General features: G+C 34.0%; 2 protein-coding genes across 3 annotated transcripts; both read right to left on the bottom strand.

The window, feature by feature from the left end:
• Positions 1–149: 149 nt before the first annotated feature.
• LOC148300844 (non-structural maintenance of chromosomes element 3 homolog) lies at positions 150–7,302 on the bottom strand. 2 transcript variants are annotated; one of them, XM_088274208.1, is made up of 6 exons: positions 6,963–7,302; positions 6,732–6,894; positions 6,306–6,418; positions 5,766–5,861; positions 4,680–4,763; positions 150–388 (listed from the first exon to the last, which is right to left on the bottom strand). In XM_088274208.1, the coding sequence occupies exons 1-5, from the start codon at positions 7,173–7,175 to the stop codon at positions 4,689–4,691; spliced, it is 660 nt and encodes a 219-aa protein (XP_088130334.1). In that variant the 5' UTR covers positions 7,176–7,302; the 3' UTR covers positions 150–388; positions 4,680–4,688. The 2 variants fall into 2 exon arrangements, with proteins under 2 accessions (XP_088130334.1, XP_088130333.1); XM_088274207.1 differs by lacking the exon at positions 150–388 and having other exon boundaries at positions 4,546–4,763.
• A 2,547-nt stretch (positions 7,303–9,849) lies between these two features.
• LOC148300845 (nucleoside diphosphate kinase 6, mitochondrial-like) lies at positions 9,850–14,543 on the bottom strand. The gene is made up of 3 exons (XM_088274218.1): positions 14,198–14,543; positions 13,263–13,423; positions 9,850–10,154 (listed from the first exon to the last, which is right to left on the bottom strand). The coding sequence occupies exons 1-3, from the start codon at positions 14,410–14,412 to the stop codon at positions 10,063–10,065; spliced, it is 468 nt and encodes a 155-aa protein (XP_088130344.1). The 5' UTR covers positions 14,413–14,543; the 3' UTR covers positions 9,850–10,062.
• Between the last annotated feature and the right edge of the window lie 195 nt (positions 14,544–14,738).

A 14,738-nucleotide genomic window follows, 5' to 3' on the forward strand; every position in this document is an offset into this window, starting at 1 on the left:
TAAAAAATGTTTATTTGTATGTTTATTTATTTAGTATATTTTCAATGGAAAAGGTGTGTTTTTTTAATATTAGTTTTTCTACATTTCACCTCTTAAAGTATGTTTTACTTACAATAATAAGCCTTTTGTTCGCAGTTTAGCTGTTGTTATTTTTTTGATGCACTATTTCAAATATGAAAAAGAGATTAAAATCGATGTCCTTGAATAAAGTTGCGATATTGAGCAGCATCAGTAAATATAGCAAAATGATTCGGGTCACACACATTCTTATCCATGCGTTTCACACTCATAGACACTATTCCACGTAAGAACCAGGAGATCTTACTGTCTGGCTCCAAGCGAGGCATTATGAACCCTCCACCGCTGTCCCCGTTGCATACGGAAGAACCTACAGACAGGAATTTAAAATTCCATTATTAAAATATGCACGAGTGCCAAAACATTAAAAATAAATTAAAATAATCCATGTGATTTTAACCTTCCCCTTACGGTGCTAAAAAATTCTACGTGCACCAGTGATATGTATTTTGTTCTTCTCCGTCTTAATTCTCATTGCTGAGGGCTGTGACCCTTGCAGAAGCAATGACTCTTCTCCAGTTATCCCTTGACTGCGCTGCACGTAGCGCTCCAACCACTGAGGTGCCTGCTGCTGCCTTAATTTGATCTTCCTCTCCCTCTCTTTCCCTCCAGGCTACCGATCACAACTAGTATTTTGTACACCATATGAAAATGTAGTTTAAAAATGGGAAAAATGTTAATATTCCCAAATTTGCTTTTATTGACCATAGTTGAAGTTGAAATGTAACAATTTTGTAAAGTTAGCTCAGGTGAGTATTTGAAAATGAGAAAAAATAGCTATTATTAGCAAAAAATACATCGCGAGTGGCTACTCGCTGCAAATAAATAACTTTGTATTATAATACTTTCATGTAATATATTATTATATTATGGAGGAATACAAAAATTCTGAGCCCGTATCTAATATATTTTATATTGATATTCTCATCGATAAAAATACATAGCGAGTGGCCACTCGCGATGTATTTTTTGCTAGTAATAGCTAGCGTAGCGACATGACCGCCGTGGAGGACAACCTGCGCACTACTGGCGCAGTACACACGCTAAGACATGCACGTGTAATCAAAGCACGCCACGCGTGCACACACTGAGAAACGTTTGCGTATTGGTGGTTTTATCCCCGATTATTTCAAACAAATTTTAACTCGTCACAAACAAGAAAATGATTGTTCTCCAGAACAATTACTGACGAGAGTACACACACACAAACACATACGAAGAGCAATATCCACATTTAGGTAAATGGTTTGAAGACTTTGGGCGTTTGTGCACTACCCGGAATTACTCGGAATTTTACCATCCAGCACGTCAGTTAGCGTTTTAAAACTATAATTGGCTTTTGCTTTTGTCCATCTTTCTTCGGATCGGTGCTCTTGATCAGTGCGTGAACACGTTGCAAGTAAATTCCATCACGGTAAACTGTCATAGTCACATTCATTTTTCAAAACCGGATTGCCGGATGGTAAAATTCCATGTACACAACCGCCCTTTCATTAAAAAATGTAAAACCCTTACAACTTTATTTTTATTGAGATTTTTCCTGTCGATGTCAATTTTTAAATATTGGGTTCATAGTTGGTAGCTTTTAATAGAATACTAGCAGTACCGTAGAACGGGGCTACTTGAACTTAGATGTGTTACTTGAGCCCAGTACATTAGATCTATATTTGGTCTACAATAATGTCTTGACCGCCTCCGTAGTGTAATGGTCAGTACGCTCGGCTACCGTTCTGGAGGTCCCGGGTTCGATTCCCAAGGGGGGTAAAATAAATAGAAGTGATTTTTTCACTGTCATATTTATTCAATATTATCCTGGACTGGTACCTGAAGCGGAGGGCTGATCACCTTTCCTTCATGTGTAAACGATCAAGATAACACTGCGTTTATATGACGCAGTGCCCTATGCACCATTGGGGTGCGGATAAGGGTTTTATTATTATTACTGCAGGAAGATGATTTTATTTGAATAAAATCTTAAACTGAAATCTATTGTTGAATGTCAAATATAATATTTATGGCGAGGATTATCCATTCATAAAAAAAGTGTGGCTCCGGAGCTGCATGCGGCTCTTTGACCTTTTAAGTGCGGCTCCTGCACAAATATCCGCGGGAAAGCTCTTTGACTCTACTATACATGCGAACAATCTTTTTGAAGCGTGAACCTTATTAAAAATAATCTGAGATATCGTCTTATTGACGAGAACCTACAATCTACCTGATTTGATCAAAATTTCAAAGGAGATGCAAGGACATTATTCCCAATAAGTAGTGTTCTTATGGATACCTTACTTTCAAATATTTTTTTTATCAATGAATGAACGTTTTTAAAGTTTAAAAAAAATAAAATAATAATAATAATAAAACCCTTATCCGCACCCCAATGGTGCATAGGGCACTACGTAATACAAACGCAGTGTTATTTTGATCGTTTAAACATGAAGGAAAGGTGATCAGCCCTCCGCTTCGGGTACCAGTCCAGGGTAATATTTAATAAATAGTACAGTGAAAAAATCACTAATATTTATTTTACCCCCCCCCCTGGGGAATCGAACCCGGGACCTCCAGAACTGTAGCCGAGCGTGCTGACCATTACACTACGGAGATGGACAGTGAAGCTTCCCACAAATGAGTTGTCGAGTTGTGGTCCCATTATCAGTGTCGCGGACTCTAAAGTCAGAAGCTGTAGGTTCAATCCCCACTCTGCATCAACTTGATTCCCATTTTAAAACACAAGCCACTCTTAAAACAGTATTTATTTAATTGAAATATTTGTATACATCATAAAACATCATAAGAATACAACTGTTTATTAAAATTTAATTTAAAATATTCTTTTTCTACATCTGTAGGTAAAAAACTTTATATTTTCATTAATATAAAAATATACTTTTTTAAACTGCATTTGAACTTCATTTATTTAGCGCTGGCTATAATAATACATATTACCAAATTAAAATAAATGCAATCCAAACTAATTACGATATTTACTGTAAATCTCTCAAAAGTGATTTATACACCCAATATTAAAGTTTTTATATTATTTTTTGACATCTCATCAAAGATGAAGAAGAATATGGAAGTCTGGGCATTTACGGGGCTTACGACCGTCATAGGCTGGTTTGAGTGATCACTTTACACACGTGTAACATTCACCAATTCTACCCATTATTGACAACCACACTACTCAAATTCTTGGAAGTTCTATATATATATGAACCAATTTAGAAACCTTGTTCATGAATCACTAAAACTTCACTAGAGACATCTATTGGTGAGATGTAAAGAAGCTTTTTATTAAGCAGAAACTCTTATATTAGTATGTGAGATCCGAATCCCGGATTATAATCACACACATGAGAAACGCCAGAAAATACCAATTTTCATTTTTATTATTAAGCTTATAATTTGACCAGATAATTTATTTACAACATTTTGAGTGTGTCCAAATACTTGTTCACAAAATCTGGATTATCTCCAATTACAGGAGTTATTTTCATATTATTTTTTGACATCTCATCAAAGATGAAGAAGAATATGGAAGTCTGGGCATTTACGGGGCTTACGACCGTCATAGGCTGGTTTGAGTGATCACTTTACACACGTGTAACATTCACCAATTCTACCCATTATTGACAACCACACTACTCAAATTCTTGGAAGTTCTATATATATATGAACCAATTTAGAAACCTTGTTCATGAATCACTAAAACTTCACTAGAGACATCTATTGGTGAGATGTAAAGAAGCTTTTTATTAAGCAGAAACTCTTATATTATAAAAAGCTTCTTTACATCTCACCAATAGATGTCTCTAGTGAAGTTTTAGTGATTCATGAACAAGGTTTCTAAATTGGTTCATATATATATAGAACTTCCAAGAATTTGAGTAGTGTGGTTGTCAATAATGGGTAGAATTGGTGAATGTTACACGTGTGTAAAGTGATCACTCAAACCAGCCTATGACGGTCGTAAGCCCCGTAAATGCCCAGACTTCCATATTCTTCTTCATCTTTGATGAGATGTCAAAAAATAATATGAAAATAACTCCTGTAATTGGAGATAATCCAGATTTTGTGAACAAGTATTTGGACACACTCAAAATGTTGTAAATAAATTATCTGGTCAAATTATAAGCTTAATAATAAAAATGAAAATTGGTATTTTCTGGCGTTTCTCATGTGTGTGATTATAATCCGGGATTCGGATCTCACATACTAATATAAGAGTTTCTGCTTAATAAAAAGCTTCTTTACATCTCACCAATAGATGTCTCTAGTGAAGTTTTAGTGATTCATGAACAAGGTTTCTAAATTGGTTCATATATATATAGAACTTCCAAGAATTTGAGTAGTGTGGTTGTCAATAATGGGTAGAATTGGTGAATGTTACACGTGTGTAAAGTGATCACTCAAACCAGCCTATGACGGTCGTAAGCCCCGTAAATGCCCAGACTTCCATATTCTTCTTCATCTTTGATGAGATGTCAAAAAATAATATGAAAATAACTCCTGTAATTGGAGATAATCCAGATTTTGTGAACAAGTATTTGGACACACTCAAAATGTTGTAAAGTTTTTATAATAGAATATTTATATTGTACTCATAAAATTCAAGAAGAATTTTCATCCTCCTCTGTTGCCTCTTTGTGCTGTTCATACCAATAGTGGGGATTTCTATTGAATGCCTGTGAACAAATAATAAAAATGTAGCAGTAACATTAATTATTAAATACTGATACATACAGTCAGCTTAATCCGTAAAATTACCAACTCTATCTGAGCTTACTGTAAATGAGTGAGCAAAAAATGAAAACAAAATTGTTCATCAAGCTAAATTGAAAAATTCCAAAAATACACTTTTGCATACACATGAAACAACAATGCGTATCTTTGGAGTTTATACATTCCGCTTGATGGATACCACACTGTAAAGTAATGTTTATTGATTCAAATAATAAATCAGTAAGTAAGAAGGGTTTTATTCTAATATAATTGTTGTTCCGCATAATAGTATGAAAGCTGTGGAGATCGAATTTATACTCGGTGAAGACCAAATGCCGCCCTGTTCTCTTATACGGCTGTGAAATATGACACCTTACAAGGGCCCAGAACAGCCGTGTACTGAGCTATGAGAATAGGTGTCTGCGGAGAATCTTAGGCGTGCAGTGGTTTGACTTAGTGAGAAATAAAGAGGTAAGGCGTAGGACGCAGGAAATCTTGGTCACAACTGTCGTCAAGAAAAGGCGATTCAGTTGGCTTGGCCATGTACTTCGCATGCCTCCCGAAAGCCTTAATCCAGCTTGCCTCTTTTACAAGGCATCAGGTTCGCGCCGTCCAGGACGACCACTGCTGACAATTCGTCAGCAGTTCTCATTAGAACTTCGGGAAGCGGATCTGACTTGGGAGGATGCAAAAGAGCTGGCAGCCGACAGAAAAGCCCGGAGACAGTTTGTGGACTCCATATGCTCTACCCAGCGAGCGGATATGGTTTAATAATAATAAAATAATTGTTGTTAATATGAGACAGTTGATTAAAGTCACGGGAAACTGAATAAAATTGATGAAGCTATGACTTTTAAGTAAAACAAGTGTCAACTTTTTTTACGCTCGGGACTTCATAACACATAATTAAAGTCAATCCAATATGGAAATGATCAAGATAACACTTTTTTAATGTGTTTAAATACCTGGCCAATTCTTTTCAATAGAATTTTTTTAGGTGCTTCTTCCTCAGCTCTGCGACCCCACTTGAAATAAAATTTTGGATTATCCAACTCCCCAGTCTGAAAAAATACACAATTTTAACACCCCTCGTGTAAAAAAATATAACTATAGTATTTTTAATTTTTCATATTCAAACATAATATCTTTTAGTATTGGTTCTTGATTAATAAAATTGGGCAAACTTGTATGAAAAAACAAAACCAATTTGTTTAGTACTACTCAATTATAATATAAAAAAAGTAAATAATATACAAGGGTGGTGACTGACCGGAGCATTTCGTCGTAACATCGCTCGCGGCGAGCATCCGAAACTATGGATGGAGCGCTCGGCTCGCTGTACTGACTATACGAATGCTCGCATCGTAACATGTTATGTTATGTCAAAATGGCTCCGGTCAGTCACCACCCTAATACATACTAGCTGAGAATAGTCTCAATATTTGCAACCTCAGCAAATATAAAAGATAACAATATTAAAAAGTAGAATTATTTATACTACTAACTTTAAAATAATTGAGGTATAATTCTTTTGTAAATTGGTGTGTCAACATTTTCTTAGTATTGGTCTCATCGTTTCCCATTAGATTAGCTTTTTCTAAAAACCTCCACATTGCATCTAAAAATACAAAATCATTTAATTACAACATAAATGTAGCTTTATTTGTGGTTTTGATTTATTTTGAATTCCTCATAATGCCTCAGACTTAAACATAAATGATTGTAAGGAACGGTATCATTAAAGTTTGGACATACTTCTCATTATATAAACATGTAGTATCTGGTCATCATTGGCATTTGAATTAGGAAACCTTTACAGCCTAATTGGAATAGTTTGAGGTAAGTTATCGTGGGTTTTTCATTAAAAAGGGTGCATCTCCATTCTTCCTATTTCAGATAATAGATTACATTACATAAGAATATTATTTTACCTTCTCTAACAGGCGCCCCAGACATGAAAATGTGGGATAGTGTGGAAACTAGCAGTGTGTCTTTTTTTGAAAGAGCTCCATCATTATATTTGGTTTCTTCTTTGCACAAAACCAACAGGTAATGAGATTTACAACTCAATTCAACAAATTTAAATCCATATACCTAAAAACGTGATAAATTTCCTTAGTATAAAATTTTTTCATACTTTTTACCTAATGTAATATACTAACATCAGCCAGTTTGCTGTTGGCAGCCACCAGAACTTCATTGAAGTTGCGGGATAATCCTTCTCGGATAGAATTCAAATATTTTAATACATCAGTTCTTTTGACTGGGTGCTTTGTAACGCTTTTATTTATTATAAATCGTACAACATCGTTAGAAAGAGTTTCCAATTCTTCATCAGGCAAAGATCTATTCGAGGACCTGTTTATCTGACTCATGTCTTTAAAGCGGTAACTACAATTAGTTTAAAGAAAAACTTAGTTTAAAGAAAATACATCAACACAATGACGGAATGGATAATTTTTAAAAATTATGTGCGATTTGCGTTTTTGACAGCTCAACCATAGAAAAATTAAAGAACAGAGGACTACATTTAAAAAATTTCAACCCCGAGTAATGATTGAGGCCACAATGCGCAGTTCTCACTTGTTTAGAATTCATGTCCGGGATATTACCATGTGTGTATGTCGTCTTCAAGAGGAGGACCTAGATCACATATTCTTTGGGTGCCCGTTAAATCACAGCTACCCAAGCTTCCTTTCAGACCTCTCCAGCATTAACATTCCATTTAATACTAACATCTCAACCCCTCCCCTAACAAACTTGGATATAAAATTATTTGTAAGTTTCTCAAAATTTATTGTATAATTTTGTAAAGGTGTATGATAAATGTAAAATAACTTACTAAACAAACTAAAATTACCAATAAAAAAAACACTAACAGGAGTACTAGCATTTAAAATTCAAATGTAATAAAAATAACTCAACACTGGCTGGAACACTCTAAAACAGTGGTTCTTAACCTTGTTGGAGGTACTGAACCCCACCAGCTTCATATGCGCGTTCACCAAACCCTAAATTGTAAAAAAATATGCTTTTTTCAAACTCAAAACATAGGTTTATTTTTATTCATAGGTGCACAAAATGAATAAAATCATTAAAAATAGTGAAAACTATTACAACATGATTTTCACATAAAAAAACAAAATTATGAATATTTACTGCAAATTAGTGTGACTTCTGCTGTTGCCTTTTAGAGACCAGTTTAGAATTTTGGGCGTCAGTGTTGCTAGGAAATCTTCCCTTTTCTATGTGATTCCCCGATTTCGCAAATCACGACATGTTATGATACATTTATTTTTATCTAGTACATTTTTTATGACTTATTTAAAGTCATTCATTCATTCCAGTAAAAAAAATGTGCGATGCGTAGTCCGTGCATTGTTTTAGCGTTTGAGTTATTGTTTTATATTTATTGCTAGATTGATATATTCCTTTCAAATAATATACTAGATCTATTGGATAAATGAAAATATCTTGCGTCGTATCATTTTTCATAATATCGTACATAAGTCGGGTTTGTGTTTTGACCTCCGCCGAACCCGGGAGACTGACTCACCGAACCTGTGGGGTTCGATCGAACCCAGGTTAAGAACCACTGCTCTAGAAGAAGCCATTGAAAAAGAAAACGTTAACACAGCACTGATCTACATAGAGATATATAAATTAGTAAGTCTGTGATACAGATGGGTGTTGGTAGTACATAATCTTTGGTGTTGGTTAACACCACTTTCGTACTCCCATTTATACTTAGTAACTGAATATTGACTAGATGGAAAGGTGGGATCAAATACTGTCATTGAAGATGTATATATATATATATATATATATATATATATATATATATATATATATATATATATATATATATATGTATATGTATATGTGTATATATATATATATATATATATATATATATATATATATATATATATATATATATATATATATATATATATATATATATATATATATATATATATAAACTATTGTTACCGTCGATTTTTTTATTTAATCAAGTAGAAAAGTAGCGACATGGTAGAGGGGAAAGTAAAAACACGATGAGTATTCCCTGAGGAATCTGGTGGAATAAAATCCCACCGCAACTGTTGAAGAACCCGCAGAGAACCTTGGATGTGGTCATTTAACCCATCGGCATGCCAGTCGCATATCTCGGTGGCTAAGAATATTTTACATTCGGGTATCAGCCGCGGTTTAAACCACGCCTCCATCCGTGGGGAGTTCATATTATAAAGATACTTTCGCGTGATATCTACAAATCAGTAGAGAAAACTTTTGGTAATACATGATTTCTTATTATTTTTATACAAATTTATTAACGGCACTTGACCAAAGATATTCCCTTGAGGATAGAATTATCCTTTTGATTAAAATCGGTCAAAATTCAAAACTTTACATCCCAGGCGTAATGTTTTTTTTTTCAAGTTTTTTTGTCAATTTATCGCATTTCTGATTAAGACACTCGATAAAATACTCGGGCAACTAGTGTTCATCGGGCACCAAAAGAATATATGATTCCTTTTCAAGACAACATTCACAGATGGGAGTGTCCCGGACATGTATTCTAAACATGTGCGAACCGTAAAAACAGCTACCATTTCGCATTCTGCAGCTACCTACATTCTACAGCTCATCTACATGTTGTCTTGAAGTTGATTAGAGTTATCTGGGAGAATTAGATTTTATTCCTTGAAGATATGATAATTTTCATAACTACAAAAATATAAATAAGATTTTATGCAAAACAAATATTTTTGACTTGATAATTATTAATAGTAATATTAGTAATATTAAGAAATTTTATTTCACAGAAGTTGATGCATTTATTTTATACTTATTACCAAAGTATTTACATTTCCATAGTGCAATGATAAAGTTAAAATATATATGACAACCTTTTTTCTATATTTTAAAATGGAAAGGCATGGAGTCTTCTTTAAATAACTATCTCCTACGTTAGTATATAGAGTTCATTTATAAATGACAATGTAGGAGATACAGAGGTATATGAGCATAATAGTGTACCCGACATATCGATTGTTCAAAAGGAATGTGGAGGAGACGCTTTTTTCTTCTCGGGCAGTAGAGTGCTTGATAAAAGGACTGCATTCATATCCCAGAAACAGTTTTCAGTGTTGAGAGCTAACAATTTATTATATATTATTTATTGATTGCGGTGTAGGGCTGATTACCTCACATGCATATAAAACATGTAAACACATTTGTAATAATAAATAATATTTTTTATTTGAAATTCTGATAATTTTTTTGCCAGTCTTTAAATGAAAATTCAGGAAATAGTATTTTTATTTCTCTTTCAGCTGCTACTTCAGAATCTGAAAACAAGGAGGAAAAATGTAATATATTAATGACAACTGTATTTGTAAAATATATTTATAAATTTTCAAATAAAGTAAGGCATTTGCCAAATTGGTTTCACCGATGATTACCATATCAATGTATTTTTTTTTTTTTATAAATAAATACATTTCCACTTTTTCTAATTTTCAAAGGTTTTCTTAGCTTGAAAAGAAATAAATGTAAAAAACCCTAGTAATGCCAAGTATAGTCGCATTGGCCATTTTATTTAATTTTTTAAAAGCAATAATCCGCAAAGCCTCTTCTTTTAGAGGCTTTTTTATAGGTAAGATAGCAAGGATAGGGAAGGTAAATGTGAAAATGTATTAAACCAAATAATAATAATAAACAAATACCCAGACCAATTGAAAATAAATCTGTGTTGAATTAATTTTGCGATCAGTGGGAATCAAACCCGCGACGCCAGTTTCACAGCCAAGCGTCTACCCAATTACCCCACGGCGCCTGTCACTTATATTAAAATTTTGAGGAGGATCTGATGTTTTGCAGAGAACCTGCTTGCACATCGTGGGTGTAAACAGCAGTTAGAGTTATTTTCACGCTAAAATAAAAATGTTTAATTTGATAAAACACAGGCTTCGCAGCGTAGTTAGGTAGCTGCTCGACTGCAAAACTGGAGTCCCGGGTTCGATTCCCGCCAAGTGCAAAATAAATTCAAGTAAGATATATTTTCAATTGGTCTGGGTGTTTGCGATGTATTTTTCACATTTACCTTCCCTATCCTACCTGCAGACAAGCCTCTAAAAATAGAGGCTTTGTAGGTAACTCCTTTAAAAAAAATAAAGAAAAAAAAAACTACCATACATAAATACATATCGGTTTTATACATATACGAATAAAATGGTCACAACTAAATGAAAATTGATTTCCATACAAAAGTAAGTGATTTTTCACTGTGATATTTATTTAATATCACCCTGGACTGGTAGTTTAAGCGCAGAAAGTATTAACTTGCCTTCATTAATTAACAAACAAGATAATATTGCCTCTATATGATGTGTTGTTTTATGCAGATGTGAATAACAAGAAGAAGAAAAATAATTGATTTTCTAGCAGAAAGTACTCCGATATAATTTTAAAAAAAATATTTGAAGGATGTTATGCTATACGAGGTTTGCTCAAATTATAGAAGAAAAAAGTCAGGATTCTTCTTCTCCGTCTTATTCCTCACTGCTGAGGGTTGTGACCCTTGAGGAAGCAATGACTCTTCTACAGTTCGGCTGTCCAAACTTAAAACACAGTAAGGGACATTTTTTTTTAGTATGTTTTTTTTTAATTTTTGGACTAAGTAGAATCTACTTAGTCCAAAAATGCAAAAAAAAACGTACTACAAAAAAATGTCCTTTACTGTGTTTTGAGTTTGGACAGCCGACTTATCCCTTGACTGTGCTGCACGTAGCGCTCCAACCACTGAGGTGCCTGCTGCTGCCTTAATTTGATCGGTCCATCAAATGGGGGATCTTCCTCTCCCTCTTTCGAGGCTATCAATTATTACAACTAGTCGTTCCAGGCTATCCTCGTTGCCACACGCAAGGTGTCCAAAGAACTGGAGAATCCGTCAGGTACAGACATTAGCCAGGTCAGGATATATGTCCAAAAAAATGGGTACAGACATTGGCCAAGTCCGGATATATGTCCAAAAAAACTGAGTGATCTGTGACATCCATATGGATGTAAATGTAAATGCATCACGTAAAGTCATTTTTAATTTACATAATGTATTAAAAAAAAAAAATCGTAAAACACTTGTTGTAGTAAACTATGCTATGCTGTGTAAAAAGAGCATTTTCAATTGTACAAATCTTGATTACAAAATTGTAACAATGGGTGATATAGATGTCTTCTTCTCTAACCCTTATCTGCATCCAATGGTGCATAGGGCAGTGCATTATATGACATTTTTTTATACAATTCAATAAAATTTGTATACATTTCTCATATTTTTTTAACCCTTATCCGCACCCCAATGGTGCAAGCAGCGGTGGGCTGCAGGGGGCTCGATGGGGCTCGCGCGAGGCCTTGTTAAATTTGACTTGGGCTGGCGAGCCCCTTGTTAAATTAAGAGAAATCAATATTCTCTGATTAAATCAGTAATCTACATACCATTAAATAAGTCATATCTATATTTTGTCGTTTGATGGACACATTAAGTAATTTTTATTACTTTTAATCAATATGTATTTTAGATGGTTAAAACAAGATGATACACCCCTCCCCTCCCCTCCCCCCACAACAATTGTTAAACAATTGGCAGCCCACCCTGGTGTAAAGGTCACTGGATCATAAAAACGCAGTGTTACCTTGATCATTACATACATGAAGGCAAGGTGATCACTCCTGCACTTCAGAGATCGGTCCAGCGTAATATCAAATAAATATTTAAGTGTAAATTCAATAATAGATATTTTCCCCCCTTGGGAATCAAACCCGGAATCTCCAGCACGGTAGCTAAATACGCTAACCATTACACAACGGAGGCGGACAAAACTATAGATGTATCAACATCAAATGTTGTATAGATAGGTATTATAAGGCTTGCCAGACATCCCGGGTTGATTGGGACAGTCCTAGTTTTCTGACAAAATATTTGTGTCCCGGCCAGTTTACTTCACGTTTAATAAAAATTTAATTTGATTATAGATGACAAAAGATCTAAAAATGTCTAAAAATAATAACTGCGAAGGTTTATCCGCCTCCGTACTGTAATGGTCAGCACGCTCAGCTACTGTACTGGAGGTCCCGGGTTCGATTCCCAGGGAGGGTCAGATAAATAAAGGAGATTTTTTCACTCTAATATTTATTCAATACTACCCTGGACTGGTTCCTGAACCGGAGGGCTGATCACCTTTCCTTCTTGTGTTAAGCGATCAAGATAACGCTGCGTTTATATGATGCAGTGCCCTATGCACCATTAGGGTGCGGATAAGGTTTGTTTAGGATAATTACTTTGTCATTAATTTCACTGTGCTGTACGCTGGGGGCATTCCGGTGTCCCGGTTGAACATTTCAGAAATCTAGAAAGCCTGGGTATAGTGTAATTATGATCGTAAATATTAGTAACCAACCTGATCCATGAGCTGCATTTCTTGTATCTGAAAGTCCAAACATACCCCTTATTGAATCAGGGTTGGTGTACATGGCTTTAAATACTTTAGTAGGACCGATGAGTTGCCTCCATTGTTGAATTCCATCCTCTCGTGCCAATACGTAAGCCTCTATTGGTCCACTTAAATGGGAAATAGCGATGATTAACAGAAAAACAATTATTAATTTATTTTTTTACAAAAATGTATATAATATTAGTATATAACCACTCACCGAGATTTTTATGTCTACCGGTTTTAAGACGTACCCATCTCTTTGTCAGGATAATCACTACCACAGCATGCAAACAATACTACCCTTCACTACCATAGCACTATTTAAACACTTAAAACTACACAAAATGTTTAACACACTTAGTGCATGTTGGTCTCCGGGTCAACCAAAAATCGCATTTGTTAAACATTTTGTGTAGTTTTAAGTATGTAAATAGTGTTATGGTAGTATTGTTTGCATGCTGTGGTAGTGATTGTCCTGACGAAGAGACGGGTACGTCTCAAAACCGGTAGATATAAAAATCTCGGTAAGTGGTTATATACTAACATTTTTGTAAAGAAAAAGTAAAAATGACTAACCACAAAGTAAATGCTTTAAAAATTAATAATATTGAGAATAGAAAAACAATTAATTGAACAAAATCAAGATGTGTAAATTATAATCAAAAATTTAATTAGTGAATCATTGGATTTAAAAAACAACTGAAGTCATATATAGGAATTAAACCTTGGTCCTATTTAGGTCGGGTGTTCTATATAACTAAACAAAACAGATTTACATTGTCTACTAATTTCTTAAATTGTAAAGTATTTTGTATCATTTGTTACCATTAATTCTCACGTGAATTAATAAAAATAAAACTCAGGAAATGTACTTCATTATGACTTATATAACTTATCACCTGCAAATGAATGAAATAAGCCTATTAAAAAAGAATTTCTCTCTGTGTTCTTCATAAAAGGTTTCAGCTTGGGTTTTACTCAATAAAATAGTTTTTTGGTCCACAAATTTAAACCCTTCTCGTAAAATAATCTTTTTAACGCATTCTGTTGCAAATGGATTTTTTACTAAATGTGGTTTTAAAAATGACAAAGTCAATTCCATTGATTTTTTCATAGTCAGTTCAAAAAACTAATCCTGATTTATTTCAATACAATTATGTTAAAGAAATCCATTTAAAAATCCGCCATAACCGTAATTTATATCAGTTTTCAAGTCGAATATGAAGTTTTTCAGATTGTCCACTGTCAAACAAAACATAATGCCAACATACAAACCAGAAAATTGTGCAGCGTTCCTATACTACTAATTTATTTGTAGAATCGTAGAATGGTCCAAAATATAATTCACTTTTTTTCATACCTTAAAAAACAATTACGTGGTCAATTAAAAAAAATTAAATAGTGAAAATAGTTCCCCCTCACAATTTAACAGATAAGTGT

This window comes from Brachycentrus maculatus, unplaced genomic scaffold (genome assembly GCF_059751285.1).
Source record: "Brachycentrus maculatus isolate JH-2025_06_01 unplaced genomic scaffold, ASM5975128v1 h1tg000649l, whole genome shotgun sequence".
Lineage (NCBI taxonomy): Eukaryota > Metazoa > Arthropoda > Insecta > Trichoptera > Brachycentridae > Brachycentrus > Brachycentrus maculatus.